Source organism: Mustela nivalis (genome assembly GCF_964662115.1).
Source record: "Mustela nivalis genome assembly, chromosome: 3".
Lineage (NCBI taxonomy): Eukaryota > Metazoa > Chordata > Mammalia > Carnivora > Mustelidae > Mustela > Mustela nivalis.
Genome location: NC_139022.1, coordinates 73,536,590 through 73,563,337, shown reverse-complemented (window position 1 = coordinate 73,563,337; position 26,748 = coordinate 73,536,590). Strand labels below are relative to the sequence as shown.

General features: G+C 36.5%; 1 protein-coding gene across 13 annotated transcripts in view; it reads left to right on the top strand.

The window, feature by feature from the left end:
* XRCC4 (X-ray repair cross complementing 4) overlaps positions 1 to 26,748 on the top strand; it is a 336,879-nt gene that overhangs the window by 18,797 nt on the left and 291,334 nt on the right. For 12 of the 13 annotated variants that reach the window (XR_014310086.1, XR_014310087.1, XM_082724701.1 and 9 more), the window contains exon 3: positions 661 to 836. The exons of the other annotated variant lie outside the window; for it this stretch is intronic. Coding sequence is in view for 10 of the 12 variants with exons in the window: in XM_082724696.1 (XP_082580822.1) it covers positions 661 to 836 (176 nt within the window). In the remaining 2 variants the exon portion in view is untranslated. The remainder of the gene's footprint in view (positions 1 to 660; positions 837 to 26,748) is intronic. 13 annotated transcript variants of the gene reach the window in all.

The window sequence follows — 26,748 nt, the reverse complement described above, 5'->3', positions numbered from 1 at the left end:
CCCGCATCGGGCTCTCCGCTCAGCAGGGAGCCTGCTTCCTCCTCTCTCTCTCTCTGCCTGCCTCTCTGCCTACTTGTAATCTCTCTGTCAAATAAATAAATAAAATCTTTAAAAAAAAAAAAAAAGAAATAATTTACCTGGTTTTGGGACGCCTGGGTGGCTCAGTTGGTTAGGCGACTGCCTTCGGCTCAGGTCATGATCCCAGCGTCCTGGGATCGAGTCCCACATTGGGCTCCTTGCTCGGCAGAGAGCCTGCTTCTCCCTCTGCCTCTGCCTGCCATTCTGTCTGCCTGTGCTCGCTCGCTCGCTCTCCCTCTCTCTCTCTGACAAATAAATAAATAAAATCTTTAAAAAAAAAAAAAAAGAAATAATTTACCTGGTTTTGACTTAGGATAAGGCATATAGGATGGTAGTTTTTCTAGTAATTTACAATGCATGTATTTCATCAGAGAAGAAAAATGCAAGGAGTCTAATGTTTTTCAGATGAGGTTTGAGACTAATATGTTTCTCAAAAATTTCTAGCTCAGTTAAGAGGTATACCTTTTATTTAAATTTCTGTTACATAAGTGATAAATTAGTAGAAGTGATAAATTAGTAGCGTGTACTCATGTTTAGAAATTTATTTTTCATTTCAAAACTTTTTATTAATGTTTCCCATAGTTTCTGAGTCAGAGATTTCCCAAGAAGCCGATGACATGGCATTGGAAAAAGAGAAGTATGTTGATGAACTGAGAAAAGCATTGGTATCAGGAGGAAGACCAACTGATGCATACAAATTTGATTTTTCTAGAGAGTCTTGTCATTTCTCCTTTGAGAAAAACCTGAAAGATGTTTCAGTAAGTAAAACTTTCCGTAATATTGTAAGTGGTAAAATGGCAGAGCACTTATTGAGGAATTATCTAAGTAACTAGCTTATTATTCCCAGGATACCTGGGAAATAGAAGTGTAAAAAGTACTTGGTTTTCAAGTTGGAAGAATGCTTCTTCGTTCAACATTACAGTCATTAAGTGCTTCATACTAATTAATTGTGAAAAGTGCCTATTAGAAAATGTATTTAGTTTTTAATGCCTTAAAAATAAGTATTATAAAGATAATTATATGAATGAGTGGTTGTGCCAAGTGGGGTCAGAAACTTTAGACCATTGAGACAGGGTTTATTGTATTAAGTTTTGGGAAATACTGCTTTTAAGAAAGAAGGGAATAGGGTGCCTGGGTGGCTCAGTGGGTTTAGCCTCTGCCTTCGGCTCAGGTCATGATCTCAGGGTGCTGAGATCGAGTCCTGCATCGGGCTCTCTGCTTGGCGGGGAGCCTGCTTCCTCCTCTCTCTCTGCCTGCCTCTCTGCCTGCTTGTGATCTCTGTCTGTCAAATAAATAAATAAAATCTTAAAAAAAAAAAACCTTTAAGAAAAAAGAAAGAAGGGAATATATTTACCATTGAATATTTAATAATTATAACTCATTCGCTACTAGAATGTATTCACAATTACAAAATAAGACAGGTAAGTGTAGGAAGACATATCATCAGGAATTAAGGTGTTTTATTTATATATCAAACTTAGAAATACTAAAAGAGAAATAACATTCACCCCAGACTTTTGAAGGCTTGCATGCTTTACAGACAAGGATATCTGCTACTTGTCTTGTTTAGTTCTTATGCCAATTCAGATCAAGGTAGGTGGTTTATGTATCAAAAATATTTATCAAAATGTACTGTTTATATATTTTACCCAAGTTTATAGGATAATTAGAGATTGAATTATTTGCTTTTGCCAGTGGTTTATATTCTGATATAAGGTCTTTAGTAGAATAAAGCAAGGGAAATCTTAAGCACGTTAAGGGTAGAGACAGTTATTGACAATTTATGCTGGAACTAAATTGAGTTTAAAAAATTCCTTGAAAATGACTCTTTAATTCAGAATGATTAAAGGGATTTCACCAAATGGAGAAACATGTAAAGCAACAGATGGAATCATTATTTTGAAATGTATGTTAACCTATAGAGGATAATACAGAGAGTCTGGCTTCAGTAATTATTTCTTTTTAGAAGATACATAGTTTTTCCATTTACCTGCCAATTTATATAAGTTTCACTATGTGGGGTCCTTAAAATGATAATTTAGAATGGGTTAAGAAAAGTTTGAAGGGGCTGCTGAAATTTGATTATTTATTACAAAACGTTCTTTCCTATGGCAGAAGCACAATCAGATGATGTTATGTACTCTAAAACTGCTGAGTGTTTCTTCTAATATTTTGAAGCAGATCATTGTCAAATTGGGAGTTATACCATTTCCCATTCAACAAACAGTTGTATGAAATGACTAACATTAGGGGGTTTGCTGCATCGGAGTTGGACGGAGTACTTACCGTGCTTGGCAGTACATCTGACTTTGCTGCTTTTGTGAAGAAAGAACTTCAAATATTCATGACATACATGTTTTACAATTGGCTTGGCATGAATCAGCGTTAAGAACTTTGACAGTTATCCGGAAAGATACTTGCTTACCACCCTGAACAGAATCAAATTCACAGAGTCAGAACCATGAACCATGAACCCACTCAATGGGTTTTCTTAAGAAGTGGAAACAGGGGCACCTGGGTGGCTCAGTGGGTTAAAGCCTCTGCCTTCGGCTTGGGTCATGATCCCAGGGTCCTGGGATGGAGCCCCACATCGGGTTCTCTGCTCAGCAGGGAGCCTGCTTCCTCCTCTCTCTGACTGCCTCTCTGCCTAATTGTGGTCTCTGTCTGTCAAATGAATAAATAAAATCTTTAAAAAAAAAAAAAAAAGGAAGTAGAAACAGAATAGGAGATTCCCAGTAATGCAGAAGTGCGTTGGTTCCTTAAAGGATATGTCTTAGAGCACTACACTGCAGTTTAGGTAGCTGCCTCCTTATTTATCATCTATTAAAATGCTTATGAGAGAAAGAAATGCTACTCGGAACAGTTGGACAAGTTTATTCATGACTGGACTTACTTGGATATTTTTGGGTATTTGAAGCTTTATGGATGCAGATGAAAATCACAAATTCATTTGGCCAAACTGCCATGGGAATCTTCCAGTGCTTCAGGATGTGCTTATGCAAATTGAATTTCAGAGTGACGATATCTTGTAAATTCATCTGCTGGCAAAAATATGCACACAATTGGAAACATGGAAGAATACTTTTTAAGGCTTATAGTGCTTTGGATGACCTAAAAATTTAAAAGGAATTTGCAATCCTTTGCTTTATGACACAGACATCTGATTGTTGCCAAAAATGACCTCTTATACTTAGAAAAAAAGAAAAGAATGAACATAGATGCAGTTCAGGAAGTTGTAGTGAATTCTGTTGTTTGTTGACATAAGGTTACTTTCTCATGGCAAAAAGTATTCCGTGAGCCCTAAGTACATTTACTACCAGATTCAGACTCTTAGAATCATGGCTTTTCAGCATTTGTTGCCACCAGTTTCAGAAATTTTTATGTTTTTAATTTTGTGTTGGAGATTACTGCGTAATTTGAACATTTTGAGTATTCAAGTCATATGAGATTTACTTGAAATTTATATAAAATTTTCCTTTTTTAAAAAAACTTTTTTTTTTTTTTTTTTTTAAGAGACATCTGGCTTGCTGAGTATGTTGAGTCTTAATCTGGGGTTGTGAATTTAAGCCCCATATTGGGCATAGTGCTTACTTAAAAAAAAAAAAATTCTTTAAAGGAAGTAACAACTGATTTTTGTACTCAAAAAGACCTGAGTTTCTGGGGGCACCTGGGTGGCTCGGTGGATTAAAGCCTCTGCCTTGGGCTCAGGATCCTGGGATGAGCCCCGCATTGGACTCTGCTTGGCAGGGAGCCTGCTCCCCACCCCTCTCTGCCTGCCACTCTGCCTACTTGTGATCTGTGTCTGTCAAATAAATAAATAAAATCTTAAAAGACCTGAGTTTTAAAAAATATTATCTTATGTTTTATTAGAGTGAAAGAATTAGTCCAAAGAAATGAAATATTTAAGGTATATGTAACACATTTTTTTGGAGGGAGCATGTGCATATTTTTCACGAGATTGCTTTTGAACTCATAACACCCCAAATTCCATTTACACTCTAATTTTTCCTTATGGATAACATAGTTTTTTTTGTTGTTGTTTTGCTTTTTGTTTTTGTTTTTATTTTAATTTTAGCTTAATTCCCATTGGAATAAGTGTTGAATGACCAACAAGACATTAACTTACTTTCTCCATATGGGACAAACCTTTGGGACCCTTCCTGACCCATTACCAGTGCCCTTCAGTTGACAATAGATCATTTTAGATGAAAACATACTCTAGTGCAAGCATGGAGAAACATTATGTCTCTATTGTGAGTGGTAGCCCTAGTCAGATTATTCATATACTTTGTGTCACTGCTTTTTCTGTGCCATTCACAGGTCATACTGATTTTGCAGTATATTCTTTGTCATGCAAACAACACATCTTAATAATGTTATCCTTTTTTGCGTTTATAACTTTATCTGTTTCTTCAGAAAAACAAATGTTTATGAACCACAAAATAAAAACACCTAATAATTTTCGATAGAAATAACCTTGGGCTCATTATTTGCTTGCTTGTACCTGTGTTTTCTCATCTGTCAAGTTTTAAAGTGATTTCCTAGGTCATCTAATATGTTAGTTTTATATTTCTAAAAACAGCCCTAATGAAGGAAAGCCATGAAGTTTGAAGAACAAGTAAACATGATACACACACACACACACACGCATGTGAGAATTGGCTACAGGTCTCTTTTAGAATTAAGTAAAGTCTATTTTTATTTTCTTTTCCTTTGTCTCCCTTGCCCACCATCAGATACTAGGATGCTGTTTAGGCTGAAAATTTGACAAGCTAAGTACCAAGGAGGCTTAATCTTTTCCGATTTAAAAATCCAAATAGGCAGTCTTGGGTTAGTATGATGGCTTTATGATGTTGGAGACCCAGGCTTCTCTAATCACGTTGCTTTGCCATTTTTTTTTTTTTTTAAAGATTTTATTTATTTAACAGACAGAGATCACAGGTAGGCAGAGAGGCAGGCAGAGAGGAGGAAGCAGGCTCCCTGCGGAGCAGAGAGCCCAATGTGGGGCTCGATCCCAGGACCCTGGGATCACGACCTGAGCCGAAGGCAGAGGCTTTAACCCATTGAGCCACCCAGGCGCCCCGCTTTGCCATTTTTAATAGGCAGTTTTTATCTCATGGTCCAAGAAGGCTGCTCTAGCTTTACTGTATGTTTACCTTTTAGGCAACAGGACTGAGTTAAAGAGAAAATAAAGAGCATGTCCATTTTCTTTAAGGCCATGATGCTTACATCACATTGTCCAGAACTAAGTCACAAAGCTTCACCTAGCTGCAAGGGAATCTTTAGCTGTGTCCTATGCCCAGAAATTTCCACTGCTGTGTAAAATGGGAAAGAGGGATATTGAAGGACAACTAGCAATCCCTGCATGTTAACATTTAAGAGAGATTGAAGCCTCATTTAGAAGGGTTCATTTTATTGTTACAGGGGTATTTCTGTAGTATTTTCCTTACAAATAATTGTTCCAGTCATATTTTAGTTCCAAAAATGTTGCAACATACAGTGAGGAACAGGCTAGTTTGTGTCTTGCTGTATATTGTAACTTTTTAAGTAAAAAAAATGCATTCCAAGTTCAAACAACTTTCCTACAGTAATTTAATTTTTCATTCTCAGATGTATAAAAATGAGGTAAAATAAGTTAGCTAAAAGCAGCCAAAGTTGTTTGTAAAAACACTAGTCTAAAATCCTTTATTATTACCATGTGTTCCTGTGGTTTGGGGACTTTGAATTCAAATGGGCATTTCCAGATGAAATATCAGAATTCGAGCATTTATTGTGATGCTCTGTGAAAGACTTTGTCAAAGATAGTAATGGCTTTCAGGTTTGTTGGAGTATGGGTTGCAAATGTGTTGTTTGAATGCCTGGAAAAAAAATAGTATTCTTTATTTCTGTAATAGAAATATTTAGTATACATCTGTCATTTTTATATTAAACACTTTATAATTTCCTGACCTCTTTGGAATGTGGGAACTAAACCAGTAATATATGTGGCACAGAAATTCTGCTCAAAGTAGATCTTCTCTAGTTTAGCCATAGAAAAGACATCAGAATTTTTACTTTAAGAAAATTATTAATTTTTAGCTATACTTTTAATCTTTGAGAACTTTTGCTTTTTCTTGTTTCATATTGCTCAGCTTTGACTTAAAATGTTTTCTTCTTTAAAAGAACATCTCAAAGTGATTGTATTTTAGTTTTTTCAGTTACTCCAGGATAGTGCAGGAAAGTAACAACTTAAAGACAGAAGTGGAAAATAACATGTAAAAATCATGCTCTAGAAGGACTTTTGAGTGTTAATAATATTAGTATTTGCTTTTACTTCTCAGTTAATCTCCTTGATGTGTACTTTCACTTTATCCTGTGGACTTGGCATTGTCATTGTTTCTGTGTGAGGAAACAGATACTGAAGGCCTAAGCAAATTCTTAAGGAAAGCAGAGGTCTTAAGTTAGGGTAGAATCTAGGCCTCTGTCCCAAAACATTTTTCTTTTTTTAATTTGTTGAGGTGTAGTGTGTAATGTACATATGATAAAATGTACTGTGTGTTTAAAAACACAGTTTTCATCACTCTAGACAGTTCTTCATGCCTCTTTTCAGTCAGTCCCCAGCTACCCCCTGTTCTTCCCCAACCCTGCCAACCTCCAGGCCCTGAGCAACCACTGAACTGTTCTCTGTCACTATAGATTAGCTTTGCCTGTTTTAGAATTTCATATAAATGGAACCATACAGTATGTACTCTCACATGTGACTGTGCGTAGTATAAAATTTTTGAATGTCATCATTATGTGTTGTGTATCAGCAATTCATTTTCTTTTCATTGCTGACTAGTATTCTATTGTGCAGATAGACCACATTCACTTTTTGATGGATATGTGGGTGGTTGCCAGTTGTGGGCTCCTATGAGTAAAGCGGCTATTTATCTTTGTGCCAACCCCAAACTGTTTTGAATACTTAGACTTATAAGAAAATCTGAAATCAGATAGTATATGTCCTTCAACTTTGTTCTTTTTCAAAGTTCTTTGGTATTTTTTTGTATACTTCAAATTTTCTTGTGAGATTTACAGTCAGTTCGCCGATTTCTACCATTAACTTTCTTGAAATCTTGATTGGGAGTGCTTGTATTTATAGACTTGACATCTAAACAATATTGAGTCTTCTATGGGTGAACAAGATCGCTCTCTCCATTTATTGAGGTCATTGGTCTCAACAGGGGGAGATTTTGCTCTACCAGAGACATGGAGACGTTTTTGATTGTCACAGTTAGCAGCTGCTACTGGCATCCTTAGAGATGCTGCTAAACTTCCTACAGGGCGCAGGAACCGGCTTCCTACAACAAAGAAGTAACTGGCTCAGAACATCGTGAGTTCCATAGTGGAGAAATACTGACTTAATATTCCTTAGTCACTCAGCAGCTGTTTCGAGTTTCAAAGTGCAGGTTTTGTAAATCTTTTATCAGTTTACCATTCTGAAATAGAAGCTTAGGTCATTGATTTGAGACTTTTCTTTTTACTAATATAGTCATTTTAGAATCTGACTTTTCTTCCAAGTGAATTTATGCATTTCCTAAATTTTGGAATGTCATTTTTAAAAAAAGATTTAGTTTAATAAAGTACTGTCTAATTTTCTTTTGATTTTGATTTTTCACTTATAAATTATTTGGAAGTTTGTAATTTAGTTCTAATTTTTTTTTTTTTTTAATATTCCAGATGTCTTTCTGTTACTGGTTTTTAATTTAGGTCCATTGTTGTTACAAAATATCATATGACTTAAAACCTTTTAAGTTTATTTGGGTTTGTAAGAAGGCCCTGAATATGGTCTCTCTTGTTCATTTGTCTGAGTGTACTTGAAAGAAATATTCTGCTGTTGTTAGGTGGATTGTTCCTTAAATGTCAGATAAAATGGTTAATCTTGTTTAAGTTTTCTATATTCTTTTTTCTTTTCTTTCCTTCTTTTTTTTTCTTTTTTTAAGAAAGAGGGTGTATGAGAGTGGGGAGGGGAGGAGCAGGGGTGTAGGAAGAAAGAGGCAGAAAGAATCTTAAGCTGGCATCGCACTCAGTGTGGAGCAGGACTTGCGGCTTGAGTTCACAACCCTGATAATCATGACCTGAGCCAAAACAACCAAGAGTTGGATGCTTAACCAACTAAGTCACTTGGTGCTCCAACTTACTTTCGATTTACCTGTTCTGCCAGTGACTGAGACTGTGTTCAAATCTATAACTAATTATGGATTTACTTTTCCTTGAAGTACTATCAGGTCTCCTTTTATGTATTTTGAATTTTTGTTATAATGCAAAGCATTAAGCATTAAGGTTTGTCATGTCTTTTGGTGATTTGAACACTGTATCACTTGAAGTGACCTTCAAATTCTTAATATTTTATTTTTATCTATTTATTTTACTACTTTATTAGTAATCCTACTCTTTAAAATATTTTTCCTATTTATTTATTTATTTATTTGTTAACATATAATATGTTATTTGTTTCAGGGGTAAAGGTCTGTAAATCATGTCTTACACAATTCACAGCACTCACCATAGTACATACCCTCCCCAATGTCCATCACACAGCCACCCTATCCCTTTCCCCCATCCCCCAGCAACCATCAGTTTGTTTCCTGAGATTAAGAGTCTCTTATGGTTTGTCTCCCTGCAGAACCCATCTTTTTTTTTTTTTTTAAATATTTTTATTTATTTATTTGAGAGAGAGAGACAGTGAGAGAGAGCATAAGCGAGGAGAAGGTCAGAGGGAGAAGCAGACTCTCCCCATGGAACTGGGAGCCCCATGTGGGACTTGATCCCAGGACTCCAGGATCATGACCTGAGCTGAAGGCAGTTGCTTAACCAACTGAGCCACCCAGGCGCACTCCCCAACCCATCTTGTTTCCATTCTTCCCTCCTTACCCCCATGACCTCCCACAGTGCCTCTCAAATTCCTCTTATTGGAGAGATCATATGTTAATTGTCTTTCTCTGATGGACTTACTTCACTCAGCATAATGCCCTTAGTTCCATCCACATCGTTGCAAATGGCAATATTTCATTTTTTTGATGGTTACATGGTATTCATGGTATTCATATATATATTCATATATATATATGAATATATATATATATATATCACATCTTCTTTATCTTCAGTTCATCTGTTGATGGACATCTAGGTTCTTTCCATAGTCTGGCTATTGTGGACATTGCTGCTATAAACATTTGTGTGCACGTGGCCCTTCAGATCACTACACTTGTATCGTTAGGGTAAATAACCAGTAGTGTGATTGCTGGGTCACAGGATAACTCTATTTTCAACTTTTCAAGGAACCTCCACGTGTTTTCCAGAGTGGGTGTACCAGCTGGCATTCCTACCAACAGTGTAGGAGGGATCCCCTTTCTCCACATCCTTGCCAACACCTGTTGTTTCCTGACTTGTTAATTTTAGCCATTCTGACTTGTGTGAGGTGGTATCTCATTGTGGTTTTGATTTGTATTTCCCTGATGCCGAGGGATATGGAGCATTTTTTTCATGTGTGTGTTGGCCATCTGGATGTAATCTTTGCAGAAATGTCTGTTCATGTCCTCTGCCCATTTCCTGACTGGGTTATTTGTTCTTTGGGTGTTGAGTTTGATAAGTTCTTTATAGATTTTGGATGCTAGCCCTTTATCTGATAGGTCATTTGCGAATATCTTCTCCTATTCTGTCAGTTGTCTTTTGGTTTTATTGACTTTTGTTGTGCAAAAGCTTTTGATCTTGATGAAGTCCCAATAGTTCATTTTTGCCCTTGGCTTCCTTTGCCTTCGGTGATGTTTTAGGAAGAAATTGCTGCAGCTGAGGTGGAAGAGGTTGCTGCTTGTGTTCTCTTCAAGGATTTTGATGGATTCCCATCTCACATTGAGGTCTTTCATCCATTTTGAGTATATTTTTGTGTATAGTGTAAGGAAATGCTCTAGTTTCATTCTTCTGCATGTGGCTGTCCAGTTTTGCCAACAAATTTTTTTTTTTAAAGATTTTTATTTATTTGACAGACAGAGATCACAAGTAGGCGGAGAGGCAGGCAGAGAGAGAGAGGAGGAAGCAGGCTCCCTGCTGAGCAGAGAGCCCGATGCGGGGCTCGATTCCAGGACCCTGGGATCATGACCCGAGCCAAAGGCAGAGGCTTTAACCCACTGAGCCACCCAGGCGCCCCGCCAACAAAATTTTTTGAAGAGACTGCCTTTTTTCCATCAAGTATTCTTTCCTGCTTTGTCAAAGATTAGTTGACCATAGAGTTGAGGGTCCATTTCTGGGCTCTCTGTTCCATCCCATTGATCTGCGTGTCTGTTTTTGTACCAGTACCATACTGTCTTGATGATGACAGCTTTGTAATAGAGCTTAAAGTCTGAAATTGTGATGCCACCAACATTGGTTTTCTTCTTCAACATTCCTTTGGCTATTCAGGGTCTTTTCTGGTTCCATATAAATTTGAGGATTATTTGTCCATTTCTTTGAAGAAAATTGATGATAGTTTGATATGGGTTGCATTAAATGTGTAGATTGCTCTAGGTAGCATAGACATTTTCACAATATTTGTTCTTCCAATCCATGAGCATGGGACGCTCTTCCACTTCTTTGTGTCTTTGCATGTATCACTAATTCAACTTTATTTATTGCTTAGTAGTCTGTTGTATGGATGATGGTTTGTTTATCCATTTACAGACTGAAGAACATTTAGGTTATTTCTGCTTTTTGGCTCTTACAAAATTGCTTTGAACACATAGAGCCTTCTGTGTGAGCTGAGTTTTCATTTCTCTAGTGCAGAGGTTGGCCAACTATAGCCTGTAGATTAACCATGCATTTTGGTAAATACGTAAGTGTTCCCATTTGTTTATATATTGTCTGTGGCTGCTTTTTCTGTTACAGTGGGAGAGGAATAGTTGCAATTGAGACCTTATGGTGTGTAATGGCTAAAATATTTACTTTTGGTCCGTTTAGAAAGGACCAAAAGTCCTTTCTAGAAGTACCAGCAGAGTTTGCTGACCTTTGCTCTCAGATAACTATTTAGGATTGTGAATGCTGGGTTGGATGGTAGTATATGATTAATTTTATTTAGAAACCACTAAACTGGGATGCCTGGGTGTCCTATGCTCAGTTGGTTAAGCATCTGCCATTGGCTCAGGGCATAATCCCAGGGACCTGGGGATTGAGTCTCACCTCAGAGGGGAGCCGGCTTCTCCCTTTGCCTGTTGCACCCCTTACTTATGTATGCGTGCCTGGTCTCTCTCTGAGAAATAAATAATATCTTAAAAAAAAAAAGTGCTAAATTTTTCCAAAATGGTTATACCACTTTACATTTCTGCCTGAAACATAACGAAAGTTCCACATTCTCACAAGCTCTTAGTATTGTCAGTATTTTTCATGTTAACCATTCTAATAGGCAGGCTGTATCTTATTGTGGCTTTAATTTGTATTTCCCTAATGGATAAAGATCTTGAATATCTTTTCCTGTCCTTATTTGCCATCTATATATCCCCCCTTGATTAAGTCTTCAAATCTTTCACTCTTTTTTTTTTTTAAAGATTTTATTTATTTATTTGTCAGAGAGACAGAGTGACAAGCAGAGGGAGAAGCAGGGTCCTTGCTAAGCAGGGAGCCTGATGTAGGACTTGATCTCAGGACCCTGTGATCATGACCTGAGCCTAAGGCAGAGGCTTAACCTACTGAGCCACCCAGGTATCCCTTTTCACTCATTTTTTTAGTTGGATTGTTTTTCTTTGTCAGATATGTGACTTGCAAATATCTTCTTAGAGTTTGTTGCTGATCTGCTCATTATATTAACAGTTTCTTTGATATAGCAAAACTTTTTGGTTTTGGTGAAGTCCAATTTGTGGACTTTTTCTCTTTTATGGATTATACTTTCAGTGTCATGTCTATGAATTCTTCACTCAACTCCGGCCAGAAGATTTTCTCTAACCATTATTATTATTTTTTAATGTTTCATAGTTTTATCTTTTACATTTAGGTCTGTGCTCCGCTTTCTGTTAATTTTTGTATAGGGTGTGAGGTTTAGGTTGAGGTTAATTTCCTTGAATATGAATGTCCAATTGAACTAAGACCATTAGTTGCAAAGATTCCTTTCTTCATTGACTTGCTTTTGCACTTTTATTAAAAATCATTGGCCGTATGTGTGTGGGTCTATTTCTGGACTCTGTATTCTCTTTCACGGATCTTTTTCTATCCCTCCACCAGCACCACATTGCCTTAATTACTGTAGCTGCATTGTAAGCCTCTAAATTGAGGGTGTGATTCCTCCAGCTGTATTCTTTTTTTCTTTTCCCAGTGTTGGTTTTTAGGTAATTTAGTTATTTTCCACTTCCAAATACATTTTTAAAATCAGCTTTACTCTATTTACAAAAAATCCCAATCAATTCCTGAAGTCCATGAACACAGTATGTGGTATCATCTTTCATGAGCATTTTTTAGTTATTAGCACACTGATTCTACACATGTTTTCTCAGATTTATTTCTAGGTGTTTAATTCTTTTTGGAGCTATTAGAAGTAGTATTATTTTCTAATTTGAGTTTTTAGCGGTTCATTAGTAGTGTATAAAAATATAGCTTATTTTTTTTTATCTTGATCTTGTATCTTCCCACCTTGCTGGATTGCCATATTTGTTCTAGGTTTTTTGGTGACTGTGTGTAGCTTTTTTTTTTTTTTTTTTTTTTTGTAGATTGTTTGGGATCCTTTTACAATAATGTTATGTGCAAATAGATGTAGTTTTATATCTTTTTTTTTTCCAATCCTTATGCCTTCTATTTCCTCTCATTGCCATATTTCACGGGTTAGGACAAGAAATACCTATGTTGAATTTTAGTGGTGAGAGCAGAAATCTTTACCTTATTTCCCATTTTAGGGGAAAAGCATCAACCTTTCACTTTTAGTTATGATGTCAGTTGTAATTTATTTTGTTTTATGCCTCCTATCAGGTTATAGAAGTATTCTTCTATTTCTAGTTTACTGATTGGTTTTATTGTGGATAGATATTGATTTGTTTCAAATGGTTTTTCTCCATCAATTCATGTAGTCATAGGAGTTTTATTTTTTCTTTCTTTCTTTTTTTTTTTTTTTTTTTGACTTTTCGTTTTTAGACTATTAATGTAGGAGATTATGAAGATTGAGCTTTTACCTTGTATTCCCATAATACATCTCATTTGGTCATGGTATGTGTCTGTGGTAGTACTGAGTGCCTGCTGATTAGTATAGGATGAGAATGGATAATAAGTTTCTGCTCAAAATTTCTGTGACCACAGTCAAGTAGGAAAAATCAAGTAGGAAGAGGAAGGGACTTTGCCTTGTTAGTTCAGGGTGAAGATGGTAGACGAGGCTCCACCTACAATTTCCTCTCTATAGTACTAGATAAGGATAAGGATATGCAGTCAAATGCTCTACCACTGAGCTATATCCCCAACGATAAGGATATGGATAAGCAGAGCTTCTTCTGGTTTCTTTCCCTGGACCAGAAGGGGTAGGGAAGGTTCTAGGCAAAAGGCTTTTTGTCCTTCATGGCTACCCTTTTCTGCTTCCATTGGCCAGGTAAGAGGTGGCTTTTCCTTTTGTCTGTACATTTGCATTCGTGTTTTCTTGCTGTAGGCTTATCTGATATCCAGACTGTATAAATAGAAGGCAACAAAACAAAACCAATCAGAGAACTCTCTGACAAGTCTTTTCTCACATTCCAAGATTCCCACTAAAACTTTTTTTCTACCTTAAAGAATCTTTTCATAGTTGCTATAAGGTTGTTAGTTATAATTAGTTATAATAATTATAATTATATATAACTATATATTTATATATATTTATATAACTATAGCTGTATAGTTATAGTTATATAATAAATATAGTTATGTAAATATAATTAATATATATAATTAGTTATAATTAGTGAGAGTAATGGGGTATAATGAATTCTCTCCATCTTGTGTAGAATCAGAATTCTGAGTTACAAAGTAAGTGACTTTAATGACTTTAAGGAGGTTTTTATATTTACCCACAAAGTTTCCTCTTCTGAAGTAATTTACTCCTCTGTGTAGATTCAGATTTCCTTATAATATTTATCTTCTGTCAGAAGGACTTTAATATTTCTTTTCTTTCAGGTCTGATTGTAATCATTCTGGCAGACCTGGATTTCACCCTTCTAATTAAAAGTTATTTTTACTGGGTATAATATTCTAAGTTGACATTTTTTTCCTTTCAGTACCTAAAATTGCTGCTGTGTAGTCTTCTGGCTAGATAGCTGTTGTTCTTAATAATTGTTCCTACCTAAGCAATGTGCCTTGTTTCTCCAGCTGCATATAAGACTTTTCTCTTTATCATTGCCCTTAAGCAGTTTGATTGTGATGTGCCTTGGTGAGTTTTCTTTTTTTTATTTAGTTTTTTTGATCTGTTAGGTTATATTTTTAGTCAGTTTTGTCATTATTCAAATAGTTTTTCTGTTTTTCTTTCTCCTTCTTTGGAGGCTAAAAGCACATATATATTATGTTGCTTGAATTTGTTCCACAGCTCCCTAATCTTCTCCCCCACTGCCACTTTTTCTGTTTTCTCTTTTGAATACTTTTCATTGTTCTGTCTTCATATGTACTGATTGTTTCTTCTGCTATGTCTCGTGCATCATTAATTCCATTCAGTATATTTTTTTTTATCTCAGACATTGTGGTTTTCATCAACGTTTCCTTGGCACCTTTTAAATGTCTTTCATAACTCCTAGCATTCTCAGTCTTTTTGCATTGTTGAAGATGTGGAATAGGATTATAATAACTTTTAAGGACCTTATTTACTAATTCTCCAATTCTTTTAGGGTAGGTTTTGATAGAATTTTCTGCTCATTACGTATCTATTTTCCTTTTTTGTTGCATTCTTATTAATCTTCGGTTGGAATGACAAACTTTATAATCATTTTGTGCTGTATAATTTTGTATTTCTGTAAACTTACTCTTTTGGGACATAGGTGAGTTACTAAATCCTTAGGATCTTGCTTTTACAGCTTCGTTAGAGGACCACAATATTTATGTTAGCTCTAATTTTACACCACTTTTGAGGTAAAGTACTTCTTAGTGCCTTACCCAATCCCCATTGTTTCTACACAGGATAGTAAAATGAAGGATTCTCTGTGTATGGCATTTTAGCTTTCCTGTCAATTACAGTATTTTGTCCTTAGCTTTTTAAATTTAAGTTGCATGTTGTGATAATCTGGCTTTTAGGTTTGTTGCTTATTTTGTTCTTGCAGAAACTTAAAGAATTTGAGATGATTTTCCCCCTCTAGGTGAGATGATGTAGTCTTTTAGTTATCATTGCTTTATTCCATGTACCTATGACATTAACATTCAGGAAGAGAATCATTAGGGAACCTGAGACAAAATTGTGATAATCTTCATTATTTAGTTACTTTTTTTCGAATTGGGGTTTGATTCTCATGACTTTCTAGCTTTTTAAAGTAAGCCATATAGTCATTAAGTTATCATCTCTTAAAATTAAATCTATGAAGGATTGAGTACTTAATGTGAAAATCTTACTTCAGAATTTTAAATTTTCAAAAGATTTTTAGGTCACGACCTACATTCCTTTTTTTTTTTTTTGGTCACCTACATTCTTAATACTGTTTTAAAGTACTGCATAGAAAAAAATTTAAATTAATCATACTTTGACAAACTGATTTTTTGAAGCTATAAAGATCTATAGTCCTCTTGATCAATTAAATTGTTTAGTTATTTGTTTTCTTAAATAGGCATTGTTTTTGTTTCTAAAAGAAACTGTTTATTATGAAATTCTGTCAAGAATCAGATTTTTAAAATGGATGCAGAATAGGGGCGCCTGGGTTAGGACTCTGCCTTCGGCTCAGGCCATGATCTCAGGTCCTTTGATTGTGCCCCGCATCGGGCCCTTTGCTTGCCGGAGAGCCTGCTTCCCCCCCATCTCTCCGCCTGCCTCTCTGCCTATTTGTGATCTCTGTCAAATAAATAAATAAAATCTTATAAAAAAATGGATGCAGAATAGAAATCTTCACTGTTGGGGCGCCTGGGTGGCCCAGTAGGTTAAGCCTCTGCCTTCAGCTCAGGTCATGATCTCAGGGTCATGGGATCGAGCCCTGCATCAGGCTCTCTGCTCAGCAGGAAGCCTGCTTCCCCCGTCTCTCTACCTCCTTGTGATCCCGCTCTCTGTCAAATAAATAAATAAAATCTTAAAAAAAAAAAAAAAAGAAATCTTCCCTGTTGATAAGTAAATCACAACTAATATAATAATTAGACCACCTAGAGAGTTTCAGTCGTAAGTTTGGAAGAGAAGCAATGTAAGATAGCTGTGTACCTCCTCAAAAATTACGGAGTTTAGGAAGTTTATAGCGACAGAAATAATGTTTAAATGATGTTAAAACTATTGCATGTTTTTGAATGCCTATAGTTTTGTACTTTAAAATACTACTGCTGAAAAAATTCATAGCAATGAGAATCGTATTGTACATCTGTAACCCATTTTGGACGTTTTATTGTCCAACTGCCTAGTAGTGATAAACACTCAGCCCAACTTCCTAAATTTGGTCTCAGCCCTTTACTTACTAGGTATGACTAGTTTTTATTCCATTGTTTGTCCTAAGTTTTTATTTTCTATTTTTATTTTAGAATGTGGAAATAATATTAATACCTAACCATAGGGTGGTTGTAAGGATTTAATAAATTAATATGTGGGGGGGTACATTTTTTTCTAGGACAGTCTTTGTTATAAAAGGCACTTCATAAGTGTTTGTTATTAATTATTTACTTGAGTGTCTCTTCCAGTATACAGTAAATTCCTTGAGGTCAGTGACCATGTCTTAGCCAAACTTGAAATTCCAGCAGAACCAAATGTTTTGGGGATGTCTTTCTATTGGAAGGAAATGTAGTGGAAATAACTTAAGATCTTGGTTTGAGTTTTGAATCTATTTCTAATTATATGGGTTTCAGCAAATCATTTATATTTACTTTAGTATGAAAAAACTGAGTTCAAATAGGCTAATAATGCTAACTCACAGGGTTTATGGTTGTGGGTACTCAGACTGATGTGTGTGCAAATCTTTTGTAAACTGTGAATTTGTATACCATATGTCCTGTCTCAGGAGGCCATTGAGTTGATGCCTTGTATTCAGAAGGGCCTCAAGCATATACTTCTGATGTTATCTGTAAATGAATTTATATACATGGTCATGGTAGACGTTTTTCATAACAGTTTAAAATTATATGATACAAGCCATACTGCTTGAAGTACAATAGGAATAGCAACAATTTAAGTATGTCAATACAATTTTTATAACCTTGTTTTGGCTTTTAATGTACCTGGCAACTAAAAATTGGGCATAGCTTGGATTTATCTCCCTTGGCCTCAGAGAAGCTTTGTTAAACAGATGTTTGTTATTCTTATACTGTATACTCTATTAGATGTAAGTTGAAACTGGTGGCCCCAGTTTCATTATTAAATTGTATGGTATAATACATAACATTAATTAAAATCGGACACATAGTAAATAACTTTTATTCAAAACTAGGAACATCCACACAAAAGAGTTGTTTTTAAAAAATATATCATTGTGATAATTGCTTTATTTGTACAACTCCTAGATGGAATATGATATTTCTAGCTACAAATGGTTCAAAGCCATTGTAGTGGGGATATGCTACAAATGGTTCAAAGCCATTGTAGTGGGGATATGCCCATAGTGACTAAGACCATAATGGTGGATTATGATAATATTTTCCTGATTTTTTTATGGTTCTTGGTTTATATTTTTTGACAGTTATCTTTTTTAACACTTTAATTTTAGACTTAAGAAAAGTGGCAAAAATCGTAAAGAGAATTCTTGCATACCCTTTACCCTCCATCCCTAATATTCACATTTTATATAACCATGCTATAATTATTAAAATTAAGAAATTAACATTGATATTTTAATGTATAGATTTTATTTGAATATCACCATGTTTTCCCACTGGCTTAGTTTGCTTTGGCTTCCATAACACAATGCCATAGACTAGGTGGCTTAAACAATAAGATATTTATTTCTCATAGTTCTAGATGGTGGGAAGTCTAAGATAAATATTCCAGCAGATTTAGTTTTTGGTGAGGACCTGGTTCCTGATTAGCTGATGCCTTCCTTCTATCCTCATGTGGTGAATACAGAGCCAGCTCTGGTTTCTTTTTTCCTTTTTTTTTTTTAATAGTTTATTTATTTATTTTTAAAAATAAACATATAATATATTTTTATCCCCAGGGGTACAGGTCTGTGAATCGCCAGGTTTACACACTCCACAACACTCACCATAGCACATACCCTCCCCAATGTCCATAACCCCATCCCACTCTCCCAAACCCCCTCCCCACAGTAAGCCTCAGTATGTTTTGTGAGATTAAGAGTTACTTAATGGTTTGTTTCCCTCCTGATCCCATCTTGTTTCATTTACTCTTCTCCAACCCTTTAACCCCCCCATGTTGCATCTCCACTTGCTCATATCAGGGAGATCATATGATAGTTGGCTTTCTCCGATTGATTGACTTATTTTAGTAAGCATGATACCCTCTAGTTCCACCATGTCATCACAAATGGCAAGATTTCATTTCTTTTGATGGCTGCATAGTATTCCCTTGTGTATATATACCATGTCTTCTTTACCCATTCATCTGTTGCTGGACATCTAGGTTCTTTCCATAGTTTGGCTATTGTAGAGATTGCTGCTATAACATTCGGGTGCACGTGCCCGTTCAGATCACTACGTTTGTATCTTTAGGGTAAATACCCAGTAGTGCAATTGCTGGGTCATAGGGTAGTTCTATTTTCAACTTTTTGAGGAACCTCCAGGCTGTTTTCCAGAGTGTTGCACCAGCTTGTATTCCCACCAACAGTGTAGGAGGGTTCCCCTTTCTCCGCATCCTCACCAGCATCTGTCATTTACTGACTGGTTAATTTTAGCCATTCTAACTGGTGTCTGATTGTGGTTTTGAGTTGTATTTCCCCGATGCCAAGTGATGTGGAGCACTTTTTCATGTGTCTGTTGACCATCTGGATGTCTTCTTTGCAGAAATGTCTGTTCAAGTCTTCTGCCCATTTCTTGATTGGATTATTTTTTTAGGGGGTTGTTAAGTTTGCTAAGTTTGTTTTAGATTTTGGACACTAGCCCTTTATCTGATATGTCTTTTGCAAATATCTTCTCCCATTCTGTCAGTTCTCTTCTGGTTTTGTTAACTGTTTCCTTTACTGTGCAAAAGCTTTTGATCCTGATGAAATCTCAATAGTTCATTTTTGCCCTTGCTTCCCTTGCTTTTGGCGATATTCCTAGGAAGTCGTTGCTGCAGCTGATGTTGAAGAGGTTGCTGCCTGTGTTCTCCTCGATTTTGCTGGATTCCTTTCTCACATTGAGGTCCTTCATCCATTTTGAGTCTATTTTCGTGTGTGGTGTAAGGAAATGGTCCAATTTCATTCTTCTGCATGTGGCTGTCCAATTTTCCCAACACCATTCATTGAAGAGGCTGTCTTTTTTCCATTGGACATTCTTTCCTGCTTTGTCAAAGATTAGTTGACCATAGAGTTGAGTGAGGGTCTATTTCTGGGCTCTCTATTCTATTGATCTATGTGTCTGTTTTTGTGCCAGTACTGTCTTGATGATGACAGCCTTGTAATAGAGCTTGAAGTCCAGAATTGTGATGCCACCAACTTTGGCTTTCTTTTTCAATATTCCTCTGGCTATTCGAGGTCTTTTCTGGTTCCATATAAATTTTAGGATTATTTGTTCCATTTCTTTGGAAAAAAAAAAAGGGGGTGGGATTTTCATAGGGATTGCATTAAATGTGTAGATTGCTTTAGGTAGCATAGACATTTTTACAATATTCTTCCAATTCAGGAGCATGGAACATTTTTCCATTTCTTTGTGTCTTCCTCAATTTCTGTCATGAGTACTTTATAGTTTTCTGAGTATAAATTCTTAGCTTCTTTGGTTAGGTTTATTCCTGGGTATCTTGTAGTTTTGGGTGCAATTGTAAATGGGATTGACTCCTTAATTTCTCTTTCTTCAGTCTTGTTGGTGTAGAGAAATGCAACTGACTTCTGTGCATTGATTTTATATCCTGACACTTTGCTAATAAATTCCTGTACAAGTTCTAGCAGTTTTGGAGTGGAGTCTTTTGGGTTTTCCACATATAGTATCATATCATCTGCAAAGAGTGATAGTTTGACTTCTTCTTTGCTGATTTGGATGCCTTTAATTTCTTTTTGTTGTCTGATTGCTGAGGCTAGGACCTCTAATACTATGTTGAATAGCAGTGGTGATAATGGACATCCCTGCTGTGTTCCTGACCTTAGCAGGAAAGCTTTCAGTTTTTCTCCATTGAGAATGATATTTGCAGTGGGTTTTCATAGATGGCTTTGATAATACTGAGGTATGTGCCCTCTATCCCTACACTTTGAAGAGTTTTGATCAAGAAACAGTGCTTTGTCAAATGCTTTTTCAGCATCTATTGAGAGTATCACATGGTTCTTGTTCTTTCTTTTATTGATGTGTTGTATCACATTGATTGATGTGGGGATATTGAACCAATCTTGCAGCCCTGGAATAAATCCCACTTGGTCGTGGTGAATAATCCTTTGGATGTACTGTTCAATCCTATTGGCTAGTATTTTGGTGAGAATTTTTGCATCTGTGTTCATCAGGGATTTTGGTCTGTAATTCTCTTTTTTGATGGGATTCTTGTCTGGTTTTGGGATCAAGGTGATGCTGGCCTCATACAATGAGTTTGGAAGTTTTCCTTCCATTTCTATTTTTTGGAACAGTTTCAGGAGAATAGGAATTAGTTCTTCTTTAAATGTTTGGTAGAATTCCCCTGGGAAGCTGTCAGGCCCTGGGCTTTTGTTTGTTTGGAGATTTTTGATGACTGTTTCAATCTCCTTACTGGTTATGGATCTGTTCAGGTTTTCTATTTCTTCCTGGTTCAGGTTTGGTAGTTTATAAGTCTCTATGAATGCATCCATTTCTTCCAGATTGTCTAATTTGTTGGCGTAGAGTTGCTCATAGTATGTTCTTATAATTGTCTGTATTTCCTTGCTGTTGGTTGTGATCTCTCCTCTTTCATCCATGATTTTATTAATTTGGGTCCTTTCTCTTTTCTTTTTGATAAGTCTGGCCAGGGATTTATCAATCTTATTAATTCTTTCAAAGAACCAGCTCCTAGTTTCGTTGATTTGTTTTACTGTTTGTTTGGTTTCTGTTTCTTTAATTTCTGCTCTGATCTTTATGATTTCTCTTCTCCTACTGGGTTTAGACTTTCTTTCTTGTTCTCTCTCCAGCTCCTTTAGGTATAGGGTAAGGTTGTGTATTTGAGACCTTGCTTCTTTCTTGAGAAAGGCTTGTACCACTATATATTTTCCTCTCAGGACTGCTTTTGCTGTGTTCCACAGATTTAGAACCGTTATTTTCATTATCATTTTTTTCCATGAATTTTTTCCAATTCTTCTTTAATTTCATGGTTGACCCATTCATTCTTTAGAAGGATGCTATTTAGTCTCCATGTATTTGAATTCTTTCCAAATTTCCTCTTGTGATTGAGTTCTAGCTTCAGAGCATTGTGGTCTGAAAATATGCAGGGAATGATCCTAATCTTTTGATACTGGTTGAGACCTGCTTTATGATCCAGGATGTGATCTATTTTGGAGAATGTTCCATGTGCACTAGAAAAGAATGTGTTTTCTGTTGCTTTGGGATGAAATGTTCTGAATATATCTGTGATGTCCATCTGGTCCAGGGTGTCATTTAAGGCCTTTATTTCCTTGTTGATCTATTGCTTGGATGATCTGTCCATTTTAGTGAGGGGAGTGTTAAAGTTCCCTTCTACTATTGTATTATTGTTGATGTGTTTCTTTGATTTTGTTATTAATTGGTTTATATAGTTGGCTGCTCCCATGTTAGGGGTATAGATATTTAAAATTGTTAGGTCTTCTTGTTGGACATACCCTTTGAGTATGATATAGTATCCTTCCTCATCTCTTATCATAGTCTTTGGCTTAAAATCTAATTGATCTGATATAAGGATTGCCACCCCAGCTTTCTTCTGATGTCCATTAGCATGGTAAATTGTTTTCCACCCCCTCACTTTAAATCTGGAGGTGTCTTCGGGTCTAAAATGAGTTTCTTGTAGGCAACATGATGGGTTTTGTTTTTTTATCCATTCTGATACCCTGTGTCTTTTGATTGGGGCATTTAGCCCATTAACATTCAGGGTAACTATTCAGAGATATGAATTTAGTGCCATTGTATTGCCTGTAAGGTGATTGTTAATGTATATTGTCTCTGTTTTTTTCTGACCTACTACTTTTAGGCTCTCTCTTTGCTTAGAGCACCCCTTTCAGTATTTCCTGTAGAGCTGGATTGATGTTTGCAAGTTCTTTCAGTTTTTGTTTCTCCTGGAAGCTTTTTATCTCTTCTTCTATTTTCAATGATAGCCTAGCTGGATATAGTATTCTTGGCTGCATGTTCTTCTTGTTTAGTACTCTCAATATATCATGCCAGTTCCTTCTGGCCTGCCAGGTGTCTGTGGATAAGTCAGCTGGCAATTTAATAGTTTTATCATTGTATGTTACAGACTTCTTTTCCTGGGCTGCTTTCAGGATTTTCTCTTTGTCACTGAGACTTGTAAATTTTACTATTAGGTGACGGGGTGTGGGCCTATTCTTATTGATTTTGAGGGGCGTTCTTTGAACCTCCTGAATTTTGATGCTCGTTCCCTTTGCCATATTGGGGAAATTCTCCTCAATAATTCTCTCCAGTATACCTTCTGCTCCCCTCTCTCTTTCTTCTTCTTCTGGAATCCCAATTATTCTAATGTTGTTTTGTCTTATGGTGTCACTTATCTCTCGAATTCTCCCCTCATGATCCAGTAGTTGTTTTTCCCTCGTTTGCTCAACTTCTTTATTCTCTGTCATTTGGTCTTCTATATCACTAATTTTTTCTTCTGCCTCATTTATCCTAGCAGTAAGAGCCTCCCTTTTTGATTGCACCTCATTAATAGCTTTTTTGATTTCAACTTGGTTAGATTTTAGTTCATTTATTTCTTCAGAAAGGGCTTTTATCTCTCCAGAAAGGGTTTCTCTAATATCTTCCATGTTTTTTTCACCCAGCTAGAACCTTGAGAATCATCATTCTGAACTCTAGATTTGACATATTACCAGTGTCTGTATTGATTAGACCCCTAGCCTTTGGTACTGCCTCTCGTTCTTTTTTTTTGTGGTGAGTTTTTCTGCCTTGTCATTTTTGTCCAGATAAGAGTATATGAAGGAGCAAATAAAATACTAAAAGGGTGGCAACGACCCCAGGAAAATGCACTTGAACCAAATCAGAAGAGACCCCAAATCATAGGTGGGGGAAAGGGGATAAAAAGAAGTTCAGGAAAAAAAAAATTAAAGAAAATAAAGAAAAAATATAAAAAAGAAAAAAAATAGATATAAATTAAATAAACTAGTTTAAAAACGTTAAGAAAAGGGTAAAAGTTAAAAAAAATTCAGAAAAAAATAATAAAATTAAAAAAATTAAATTAACCACAAGACAAAAGAATAATGGGGAGAAAGCAATGAGTTCTTTGCTTTCTATTCCTCTGGAATTCCACTGCTCTCCTTGGTAGGTGAACTTGGTCTTGCCTGGATTTCTTGTGGATATTCTGGGGGAGGGGCCTGTTGTACTAATTCTCAAGTGTCTTTGCCTGAAGCGTAATTGCACTGCCCTTACCAGGGGCCGGGCTAAGTAATCTGCTCGTGTTCGCTTTTGGGAGCTTTTGTTCCTTGAACGCTTTCCGTAGAGTTCCAGAGGATGGGAATGATAATGGCTACCTCACAATCTCCGGCCTGGAGGAGCTGAGAGCTCTGGGCCCCATTCCTCAGTGTGCAGTCAGAGAAAAGTTCCCAATCACTCCTGTCTCCCTGGCTTCTGGCCACGCTCCGAGCTCACCCAGCCTGCGACCGGTTCAAGGTAACCCCGAGCTGAGAGCTCACTTTTCAGTTCTTTCTCTGTAGAGACAGCTGTGCGAGTTCTGCTACACTCAGACACCCCCATCCTTCTGTGATCCTTCAGGACCTGGGATCGCGCTGACCCCGCATAGGCTTCACCCCAGTTTAGCCTCTGGAGTGATGTCCCTCAATGGAGCAGACTTTTAAAAGTCCTGATTTAGTGCTCTGGTGCTCCCCTGCTTGTTGGGAGCCAGCCCCTCCCCCTGCGGTCCATCTTCCCGTTGCTTTGGATTCACTTCTCCGCCAGTCCTACCTTTCAGAAAGTGGTCGATTTTCTGTTTCTAGAATTGCTGTTCTTCTTCTCTTCGATCTCCCGTTGGATTTGTAGGTGTTTACAATGGTTTGATAAGCTATCTAGCTGATCTCCTTCTACTGATGTAGTCTCAGCCTGCTACTTTTCCGCCATCTTGACTCTGCTGGTGTCTTTTGTTACATGGAAATTAATTCCATCATGAGGGTTCTTTCCTTGTGAACTCATCTAAACCAAATTACCTCTGAAAGTCTCCACCTCTAAATAAACTCACATTGTTGAGGGGTAGGACTTAAGGTGGTTATCTATTAGGTTTCTCCACTGTGAACTTGGTATTTTGTTGTCGCTGTTATTAATAAATCTCTTATGTGGAGATATTTGGGCAGTATATAAATACCCTGTTTTATAAAGTCATACTTTTACTCACTGATTTTAGCACCCACTGATGATTTTTTTCTCCAACAGTATTTACTATGATGCACCTATTACTTTTCATTTAATTATTTTTTTGGTTTATTAATTGGATTCCTACCATAGGTAAAACTGTACCTTCTCCTCTATTTTTTCACTTATTTATTTATATCAGTGTGTACTCTCATGAGTACATTTATTTTCTTCTATGGATTAAATTTCTCTCATTATTTATTTTGATGCTCAAATTGTTCTGGATTTGGCCATTGCGAACTTCTTCTATTTGACCACTGTGTCTTTATGATACATCTCCATTACTTTGAGGCCTTCCTTGCTTTCCGGCGCTACAAGATGTAGCAGGGTTATCTTTTGTTTCCTACGCCAGCCATAGAAACAGCCGTTTATCCAAAGAGGCACAGTTCATTTGAGACCGTATTTTTTTTAAGGTTTTATTTATTTATTTGATAGAGAGAGCACGTGAGAGCACAAGCAGGGAGAGCAGCAGGCAGAGGAAGTGGGAGAAGCAGACTTTCTCCTGAGTGGAGAGTCCAATGGGGGCTCAATTCCAGGACCCTGGGATCATGACCTGAGCTGAAGGCAGATGCTTTATTGACTGAGCCACCCAAGCGCCCTTGAGACTGTATTTTTTTTTTTAATTTTTTTCTTTCTTTTTTTTTTTTTTTTTTTAATTTACTTGACAGACAGAGATCACAAGTAGGCAGAGAGGCAGGCAGAGAGAGAGGAAGGAAAGCAGGCTTCCTGATGAGCAGAGAGCCTGATGCGGGGCTCGATCTCAGAACCCTGGGATCATGACCTGAGCCGAAAGCAGAGGCTTAACCCACTGAGCCACCCAGGCACCCCGAGACTGTATTTTGTGATCAGTATCTGGAGTGGTAGGCATGCTTATTGCTATTGAGGTGCTGTTGCTCTGGGTCCTCTCTGCAGAGTAGCAGAGCTAGCAAATATGTGTATACTTATACATGTATATGCACACATCTGTGTTTCTCCATTTGTGCATATATTAAAAGCCATTACTCGTTCAGTTCAGTGCCACAGAGTTCATTCTGCCCTACTTTCTTGTTGGTAACTTTCTGTCATGGTGAAAAGTCTGGCTTTCATTTTTCTATAATGTTTATTTATTTATTACTCAGTGCTTGTATACATGTAGTTTCAGAATTGCTAATGCATATCCATGTGGAAAACAAATTTTCTGAATACAGTATACTATTTGTGTATTCCTATTATCTTTATCCTTATAATATACATTCAAAATATGATTTTCTGAAGTGTCGTAAATTAGTCCTGTCCTTCCCATTCTCTTTAGTGTCCCTGTTCTATTTGGAGGTTCATCTCATATTATGGTTGCTATTATTTATTTATTTTTGCTATGTGAACAATTACCAAGAATCAGAGCTATTTATAAAAAGGTGTATTTAGAGAAGGGTTAGTTTTCCCTCATCATTACTACACGCTTCCCATTTTCATACATTTTGTTATATTTCCAGCTACCTCTTCTAAGTAACCAAGTTCTTTACTTTCTGGTTTATGGGTACTTTCTTTTGTATAAACGAGCACATATATTTTCTTGTATTCTGGTTTTTTTTTTTTTTAATATGAATGGTAGTACACTGTAAACACTTTAATTTTTTTCACGTAACAATGTATCCTAGAAATCACTGCATGTAAATTCAGAAAGATTTTTCACTTTCCTTTTTAGATTCTAGGGTCTTCATACTCTAATTGTGTGGCTATATTAATTTTCAGTCACCCTCCTATGTATGAACTTTTAAATTGTTTCAAGTATGTTGCAAATTGAAACAAAATTGCAGTGGATTACCTATGTATTTTTTGTGTTGTTGGAGGTTTATCCTCAGGATAAATTCCTAGATGTGTGATTGCTTGAAAATAAGTGCATACATTGTTTCCTTAGATATTGCCAAATTCCACTCCAGAAGAGTTGGACCAATTTTCATTACCACCAGTAGC